Below are 9,341 nucleotides of genomic sequence, written 5' to 3' on the forward strand. Positions count from 1 at the left end.
ACATCTGTCTGAGCAGCTGTATAAACAGACAAAAATTTCTGAGAAATTTAACAAACATGTTCCCACTAGCCACAAATTATATATATATAATAGTATTTGTTCCAGTTTAAACTCTAAGCACTCCACTGGAGTGCTAAAGTCATGAAAACATAAAAGCATATTTTTTTTCTTCTTTGCAGTTCAAGGCCAACCTTGAGAAGAACAAGCAGAGTTTAGAGAGTGACAACAGAGAGTTGGCCTGTGAGGTGAAGAGTCTGCAGCAAGCAAAGGTGGAGTCAGAACACAAAAGGAAGAAACTGGAGGCCCAGCTTCAGGAGTTTATGGCCAGGGCCACCGAAGTAGAGAGGGCCAAGGTGGAGCTGGCAGAACGTTCACACAAACTCCAGGTAAGTGTCCGCAGTCAGGAAAGTAAAGCTCCAAAGCAGTTTTGCAATAATATGAATATGTGGGTGAATATAACCTGATATGTTTTCTTTTAAGAATTGGACTTCCAAGGTTGCCTGTGGTTTTTGGATTAGTGTCAATATTTGGTCACCTTCACTGTAACACTATTTATCCTGTGTTAGACCGAACTGGACAATGTTTCCACTCTGTTGGAGGAGGCGGAGAAGAGGGGCGTCAAACTGGCCAAGGAGGTTGACAACTTGAACGGCAAACTGCAAGACTCAGAGGTGTGAAAGACAGCAACTCAACCTACTTGTCAAAACTGGTTTAAAGCTAATGAAAATGTTACCTCAAATCACTATATTTACTCGTGTACAGATCTTGGAGGTGTACTGTAAAAGTTAAACAAACAAACAAGTTAATGTCATCATAATTGGGTCTGATGTCCAAACATCAGGACAGTACTTTCTAATAGATGTGTGAAATCAAGGCCATTAGAATTATGTGAAGATAAATATATCACACAGAAATACGATTAATGCAGCATCAAAGTCAGCTGGTTCCCATTTTCTCAAGTCTAAATTAGCCTACAAAGCAGCTTTCCCTATCTGTTAGACAAGCTTAGCTGTCTAACTTGACAAAATTAGGTGAAATATGCAGGTCCCCCTGCTTTTCTTTTGTCTGATCATCATGGTGTGTAGGAGTTGCGCCAGGAGGAGACGCGTCAGAAGCTGAACCTAAGCGGCCAAATCCGCCAGCTGGAGGTAGAGAAAAACACCTTGATGGAGCAGCAGGAGGAGGAGGAGGAGGCACGACGCAACCTGGAAAAACAGTTGCAGTCAGTGCAAGCTCAGGTACAGTTATTCACAAATGTCAGTTTGTTTTATATGCAGGCAGTTGCATTGTCACATACATACTTATATAATGGCATGTATAAATCCTAATATGCACATGTAAGACAAACACACATACCCTCTACTACTGATGCTTGTCTGAGCATAAGCTGTGAACGCCTAGCCATGTGCAGTTCACCATCGAGACAGCTGTAGAGAAATAAAATCTTAGAGCAAATTATAAACCCATTAAGTGAGAATGTGGCTCAGAATAACAAGGATATTTCAACAAGAGTCACATGAGTTGAGTGTTCTGAGTGCATGTTGTGAGCCATTTAAGTGTTCATTAAAAGTAAAAGCATGGGAGATTAAGCAGATCGTACAACCATACATATTGTACAGGTTAATTCGTTATATTTGTATTTGAAGGACTGGAAAAAACCTGAATTAAGAATATGTAAATAGAAGATGTCACAAGCAACCAATTGTTGCATATTTCATCGCTGACTGCAAACTAGATGACTAACTACAATTCTGATACTTAATGCCCGAAGGAACGACAGATTACAACTTCTAAATGTTGTATTATCTTTATTGAGTAATTGATTTTAAAATGGATCTTCCTCTAGCTTTATGAGACAAAGAAAAAGCTGGAAGATGATGTGGGAGCAATGGAGGGCCTGGAGGAGGTGAAGAAGAAACTCCAGAAGGACATGGAACTGACCAACCAGCGTCTGGAGGAGAAGACTTTGGCCATGGACAAAATGGAGAAGACGAAGAACCGATTGCAGCAGGAACTGGATGACCTGACAGTGGACCTGGACCATCAGAGACAGATTGTCTCCAACCTTGAGAAGAAGCAAAAAAAGTTTGACCAGGTACACTGGCTCACCCAAAATGCTTCAGAAATATTTGTCAGTGTGTTTAAGGAAATTGTTCCTCTTGTTTCTCTTTCTGCACTAGATGTTAGCTGAGGAGAAGACCATCTCAGCTCGTTATGCAGAGGAGCGTGACCGTGCAGAGGCTGAGGCCAGAGAGAAAGACACAAAGGCACTGTCAATGGCCAGAGCTTTGGAGGAGGCCTTGGAGACAAAGGAGGAACTGGAGAGGTTCAATAAGCAGCTGCGTGCTGAAATGGAAGATCTCATGAGCTCCAAGGATGACGTAGGGAAGAATGTAAGTCACCATCATCCTCTAAATGATAAAATATTCCAAGAATTACTCTTACTGGGCTGACATGCTGTTTTGTCTTTTGTCCCCTTACTGTGGACAGGTCCATGAACTAGAAAAGTCCAAGCGTATGCTGGAACAACATGTGGAGGAGATGAGAACACAGCTAGAGGAGTTGGAGGATGAACTGCAGGCGACAGAAGATGCCAAACTGCGCCTGGAGGTCAATATGCAAGCCATGAAAGCCCAGTTTGACAGAGACGTGCAGGCCAGAGATGAACAGGGAGAGGAGAAGAAGAGGGCGCTGGTCAAACAGGTACACAGGGCACATGACTTATGACTGTAATAAAAAGGCTCCTGAAGTTGTATTATTTCTATGACCTTGAAAAAGAACAATTCTGCTGCACTACTTTTAATATTCTTAGTTTAGCATTTGGTGATCTTTGAATGACAAGGTTTTCCTTTCTTGCTTGAATGCTGAAATTGGCCTAACTGAATTTGACTAACCTCCAGGTGCGTGAGATGGAAGCAGAGTTGGAGGATGAGCGGAAACAGAGAACTCTGTCTGTCGCCACCAAGAAGAAGCTGGAGATGGACCTGAATGAGCTGGAGGGGCAGATTGAAGCTGCCAACAAGGGCAGGGATGAGGCTATCAAACAGCTCAGAAAACTGCAGGTACGCACCCCACAAAGAGATCTCTTTACTTCATAACATGTTTGAAAAGAAAATTTGCACAAAATGATTTCAGTTCACATGTCATTAGTTATATTGAGCTCATGTTTCTCATGATACATCAGAATTGATATGGTCCGCATTGTTTCTGTTCCCCTGCAGGCTCAGATGAAAGATTATCAGAGGGAGCTGGAGGATGCCAGAGCTTCCAGGGATGAGATCTTCACACAGTCCAAAGAGAATGAGAAGAAACTCAAGAGTCTAGAAGCTGAAATCTTACAGCTACAAGAGGTTGATATCCTGGTTTTTAATGTTATTTCACTCCTTCATATTGTTTTAAACTACAGATCAGCAAACTCTATTTGATGTGTTCTATCTTTCATATATGGGTTAGAGTGAAAATGATAAAAATAAGTTACCCTAATGCATGCGCGCGTGTGTGTGTGTGTGTGTGTGTGTGTGTGTGTGTGTGTGTGTGTGTGTGTGTGTGTGTGTGTGTGTGTGTGCGTGCGTGTGCGTGTGCGTGTGCGTGCGTGCGTGCGTGCGTGCGTGCGTGCGTGCGTGCGTGCGTGCGTGCGTGTGTAGGACCATGCAGCATCAGAGAGAGCCCGTCGACATGCTGAGCAAGAGAGGGATGAGCTGACAGATGAGATCTCCAACAGCGTCTCTGGAAAGTCAGTGTCACTGTCTTTGTACAGAGTTTTGGCTGGATCGCACCAACAGGGCCAGTCCTAATATGGGGAATGCAATCAAATGGATGTATGAATGAACGTTCATATTTTCCCCATTGATCAGCAGAATGCCACAGCTGGAGCATGTATGGTGGCCTAGCTGGGTCCCTTTTGTTAAAGGCAGACATTAAGTAACATGATAACTGCTAAACTGAGGACATCAGCATATCTGAATAAGAACACAACAGAAATAGAGACGATATATTTCATACTGCAGCACATCAATAAAAAAAGAAAAAATTTTAGAAATGGAAGAAAAGGATGTCTGCCAAATGTGGAAATGCCAAAAGCCTTTTAGTTTCAAACCGTTACAAGAAGTTTTTGGTTTACATCAGACTAAATGCAGTTATTTCAACATAAGAGACAGGAGCAACTGAAAGCTTGACCTATTCTCCATGCTAAACAGAAAACTGCCTGCTGCCTCCACCACTTTAGCTAAATAAAGTCCCTGTTTGCTGTTGAGAGACAAAATAAGAACGATACTCCCTCCGAGCAGTTGGTTTGTGAGAAGGTGCCTTATTATGAATTCAGCAACCAATAGATTAGAGTCAGAACAAGGAATTTAAACGAAATCTGTGCCAGGTCGTCACTGCTGGAGGAGAAGAGGAGGCTGGAGGCTCGTATCGCCCAGCTGGAGGAGGAGCTGGAGGAGGAGCAAGGCAACATGGAGATGCTCAACGACCGTTTCAAAAAGACTACCCTGCAGGTAAACTATCTGCTCATGAGAGATGAGGAACAATCTTAATCATGATTGAACAAAATCAGACAAGCATGAACCACAGGAAGCAGTCAGTAGCACTGACTGCTGCTGTCAGAGATCAGCCTATATCTGCAGACCTCCTCTATGAAGAACCAAAACTACTACATTTTCAGCATATTAACTGCATGAAAATATATTTTCTCAACATGTCCCTGCCTGTCCTTTTTCTCTCTCTCAGGTTGAAACCCTGAACACTGAATTGTCTGGAGAGCGAAGTGCTGCACAGAAGAGTGAAAACGCTCGACAGCAGATGGAACGACAGAACAAGGTCTTGTGTAATTCCTTAAATTGATTGACATATATGTGCCTGTTACCAGTTGGTTTTGTCAACAGCTTTGTCTTTCACACCTGCATCACAGCAGTGCTTAGTGCAGGTTGTCATCTTTCTCTGACATAACAATTACTTTTTTAGTCCAGGCTTTTATGGATTGCCTTCCTTTACTCTGTAATCACCAAAGTCTGTCTTAGTTATTTCTGTGTCCTCTCTCTATGTTTACTCTCATCTGTTTTCCGCTCTAATCGATTGTGGAAACACGTCAACATGCAGGAATTGTTTGTACTACAAAGTGCATATCTTTTTTAAGGACTAACATTATTATGAATGCAGGATTTGAAAGCTAAGCTTGCAGAGCTGGAAGGAGCCGTCAAGTCAAAGTTTAAGGCGTCCATCGCTGCCCAGGAGGCCAAGCTCCTGCAGCTGGAGGAGCAGCTGGAGCAGGAGGTCAAGTAAGTGTCCTGCTGAGCTGTTTACATTAATCAGAGTAAATAAACAACCGATTAAAAGTCCATGTTAACATTTTTTTGCTCAAATCGTGAGATACATATTTAAAGATCAATAAATCATTCTGACATTAATGGCGATTAGATGATGTTTGCAAATTAAAAAAAATATTATTTAAACATTATTTGAACTTTCAGGGAGAGAGCAGCAGCCAACAAAATCGTCCGCCGCACAGAGAAAAAACTGAAGGAAGTGATGATGCAGGTGGAGGATGAGCGTCGTCATGCCGACCAGTACAAGGAACAGGTATTGACTCATGAGCAAATTGTCCTGCATGGAAAAGTTTGCTTTTACTCTGTAAGGCTCTCCTACCAAGTGTCCACAGTCTCTCACTGTCTGTCATCTGTCTCTCTTCGTATCCATCTTGCTGTCAGATGGAGAAAGCCAACTCTCGTATGAAGCAGCTGAAGCGTCAGTTGGAGGAAACAGAGGAAGAAGCCACCAGGGCCAATGCCTCACGCAGAAAGCTGCAGAGGGAGCTGGACGACGCCACCGAGGCCAGTGAGGGTCTCACCCGGGAGGTCAACTCACTGAAGAACCGTCTCAGGTAAGAGACAGGACTCTGCCAACACTGTGTGGTAGAAATGTCCTCAGATTCCCTGTTAATGTCCACAAAACTCACTCAAGAACCGTCTCAGGTAGGAGACAGGACTCTGCCAACACTGTGTGGTAGAAATGTCCTCAGATTCCCTGTTAATGTCCAGAAAACGTTTTCAGGGAAAATGATAAAGAGCAACATGAAAAACTGAGTTCAGCCTGCGGTCCAACGGACAGGAAGGCTTTCCTTGTGGTGTTATAGCTTCTTTACTGTCCCCAAATTTACAAATGTTAAATTACTTCAGTTCATCCACAAATATTCTGGAAAACAACAGGTTGGGATTTAAAGAGGGGTCACATCCTACAACCATTTGACTTTCACCAACCAGTCAGTCCAGCACATACTCAGGCCCTGTTTATTTTCCTTTTTCCACTTGTTATGCTAAGCCAAGCTATCGCCTCCTGGCTCCAGCCACATATTCAGGTGCTGTTGATCTTCTCATTTAAATTTCTGCAGGAAAGCACATTTGTATTCCTAAAAGGAGCAGTGGTTTAAAGAGTTTTATTTATTTGTTTTGACCAGGCGTGGGGGTCCAGTCAGCAGCTTCTCCTCCGGCCGTTCTAGCCGCCGCAACCTCAACCTGGACGGTGCCTCCGTCGACCTGTCAGATGATGACGCCGACAGCCGTGCCAGTGACTTCAACGAGACTCAAACCTCCAACACAGAGTAGTCACAGTTACACCCTGTCCTTGAGTTTCCCTTCTCCCCACCTCCCCCTCACTCCCTCTACCTGTGGCCTACGCCAATTTTCCTCCAGAGGCCCCACGGTGTCACTCTGGTCTTCATTCATTTCAAACCACTGAGTGGACTGACGGTTGGAGCAATGAGCAATGAGTTTTTTGTTTTGTTTTTTTTTTTTGGTGAAGCTGGTCAGGGTGCCATGGCAGCGCGCCTCTACTCTTTTTGTATCAGATAACACTGCAGGGAAAATCCACCGCCCTCCCCTAAAGAAAAGCCTCCAGGAATGGAGATTTAAAGGGGCAAAAAGACAATTCTGCCTTATGTTCTCCGCTGGCTCGCTGCTAGCCCCGGCTCATCTGTTGGCCATCTATCATCTCAGCATCATAATGCAACAAGCTCTTTCCATCAGACGTGACATTATCTGCTCAGCTTGTCGAGTTTGCGTAGGTACAAAGTGCTTTTTATACGTGTGTGATGTAGACGAGGCTATGAAATGCAGGACTACAAGGATTTCACTCTGGTTCACTAGTTGTGTAAAAGCCATCTCATGTGGGACACACCCCCTCCCCCCAGAGTTTGGACTGATGGAAAACAACCAAACCCCGGCCCTGCCTGCTGCTTCTGTTGCATGAGTCTCGCTCTGATGTACAGACTGCAACATTACAGGAACCACCAACATCTCGGGACTTTCAAACAACTAAGCAAACTTTTGAGTCAGATTATGAATTGAAAATGTATTACTGTGAAAAAAAAAAAAAGGTGTTTTGGTTTTGTTTTTGTTTTTTTCTCTCTTTTGCTTCATCTCAACATTAGGAATGTCTCACTGAGTCTAAAGTGAACTCTTTTGTCTTGTTGACCATCAGGAGGTATCTGGTCCTCCAATATGGACAGACTTGAGCTGAGTGATGTAGACACAGCACAAACTGCACAGGAAGATGAATCTTAAACTGGAAATCAACGGGAGATGGGAGCTCTTACTGGAAGCACTAAAGCATTTTTAATGGTTGTGTTAGTTTAAACATGTAGCTGGATTAGAAAAGGAGACTTCATCTCAGTGTTTGCTTGTGCCTAGTCCCAGTTTGGATTACTATTCAAGTCACATCACAAACTATCAGTTTTTCTGAACAATAAATACCTGCCGACCTTAAAAGAACCCTGAAGACTTATCAATGTTTTGAATGTTTTTTTTTTTTCTTTGTTGAAAATTCATGGAAATAAGTTTCTCAACCTGTTGCATAGTAAGATTTTAAGTTTGCATCAATAATTTGTCCTTCAATGCTCAGAAAAACAAAAATGTCAAAGTAGTGTAAACAGCTGTCAACTCTTTCCCATAACTAGCATCTAATAGTAAAAAAGATGGTTGCTGGAAATTTCAGTTTCTGTGTCATGAAGCAAAGAGTATTTTTTTTTTTGTTGTATTTCATGTTAAATTTTCCAAAAATACAGGAAGCTACATTTTTCTTGTCATACAAAACTCTGCTGTATGACATTTTTATCAACTTACCTAACTTCTTCATCAGTTCGAACAGATTGTCCTACATGAGTCTGAATGTGTGACAGGAGACCTGGACTCCCGAGGACGTCCATGCTGACGATTTTATTGTGCAATAGACTCAATTTGGGTTTGTCAAAGAAAACAGGAAACTTGGTTTAAAAAGAGGCTCTGTGTGGTGTCTCCCAAATGGTAAAGCATGATGATGAACAAACTCGGTCTGGTCTGTGCCAGGAAACCTCTTCACACAACCAAAAGAGCTGCTTTTTTTTTTTTTCTCTCTCTCTCTTTTTTTAATTCTTTCATCACATTTTTAGTCAAGTACCTTTTTAATAGCATCTTTTAGTGAGGTGAAAATACAGCAGGAAGTTGAACCACTTGAGTGAATAAATAGGTCATTCATATCCATCCAAATCTTCTTTTAGTCCTTTCCTTCATACTGGATTTGCCAACTAGGCTGACTGTCTGCGGCTGACTACTTTGCCCTTCTCCTCAAATGTTAACACTTAACAGGATGTTTCTTTAAACGTGCCTTAGACACTAAATAAGAACATAAGTGGGCAAAGATTTCATTACAGACGTGAAACAAAACCCTCAGAAGATATTCAGCACTTAGTCTTTTCTTTTGTATCATGGCTGTGCTTCATATCATATCTGCCGCATACCTCTGTGTTCACAATAACCTCATAGCACGAGTGTTTGACTCAGAATCACTATTACAGTATTATTATTATTATTATTATTATTATTAACTACGTGAGAAGTGGAGCCCTCGGCAGCTGCATGTCCCAAAATGATTTTGAAAACTTTCCCCCTGTAACTGTTGCAGGTGAGTACTGAAGCTACTTTGGGAAAAAATGTGCTGCACAGAATTTCATTTGGTTGGAAGCTTTAACATCCTCAAGTAGTTAACTCTTTTTTTTTGTTTTGTTTTGTTTTGTTTTTCTTCATTTATTATCCAGCTGGCTGTTGACAACCAGCCATTAAACTACAAATACATCTTATTAGTTGTATACCTGTATTTCTAGATAGTAATTTTTTCTGTTTTGTTTGTTTTTGTAAAAGGAAAATAAAGCATATTCATTGTAGCTGTGATGCTGTTTTGGTTCATTCTTTAAACATTTGAACTATTTTACCTAATTAATACAACTTTAACTACTAATGCAACAATTCACCCAATAGATAGATAGACAATAGACAAAAAAATGGATGCTTTGATAAATGATGAATGAACTATGC

General features: G+C 41.8%; 1 protein-coding gene across 4 annotated transcripts in view; it reads left to right on the plus strand.

Moving 5' to 3' along the window:
• myh10 (myosin, heavy chain 10, non-muscle) overlaps nt 1-6,599 on the plus strand; it is a 50,745-nt gene extending 44,146 nt beyond the window's left edge. For all 4 annotated transcript variants that reach the window (XM_029503125.1, XM_029503119.1, XM_029503104.1 and 1 more), the window contains 15 exons: nt 180-386; nt 567-671; nt 1,086-1,238; nt 1,847-2,095; nt 2,181-2,393; nt 2,491-2,703; nt 2,901-3,062; nt 3,222-3,350; nt 3,645-3,733; nt 4,373-4,496; nt 4,729-4,818; nt 5,158-5,276; nt 5,469-5,577; nt 5,706-5,878; nt 6,452-6,599. In XM_029503125.1, the coding sequence (XP_029358985.1) occupies nt 180-386; nt 567-671; nt 1,086-1,238; nt 1,847-2,095; nt 2,181-2,393; nt 2,491-2,703; nt 2,901-3,062; nt 3,222-3,350; nt 3,645-3,733; nt 4,373-4,496; nt 4,729-4,818; nt 5,158-5,276; nt 5,469-5,577; nt 5,706-5,878; nt 6,452-6,599 (2,283 nt within the window). The remainder of the gene's footprint in view (nt 1-179; nt 387-566; nt 672-1,085; nt 1,239-1,846; nt 2,096-2,180; nt 2,394-2,490; nt 2,704-2,900; nt 3,063-3,221; nt 3,351-3,644; nt 3,734-4,372; nt 4,497-4,728; nt 4,819-5,157; nt 5,277-5,468; nt 5,578-5,705; nt 5,879-6,451) is intronic.
• The last annotated feature ends 2,742 nt before the right edge of the window (nt 6,600-9,341 follow it).

This window comes from Echeneis naucrates, chromosome 1, assembly GCF_900963305.1.
Source record: "Echeneis naucrates chromosome 1, fEcheNa1.1, whole genome shotgun sequence".
In the NCBI taxonomy this organism is placed as follows: Eukaryota; Metazoa; Chordata; class Actinopteri; order Carangiformes; family Echeneidae; genus Echeneis; species Echeneis naucrates.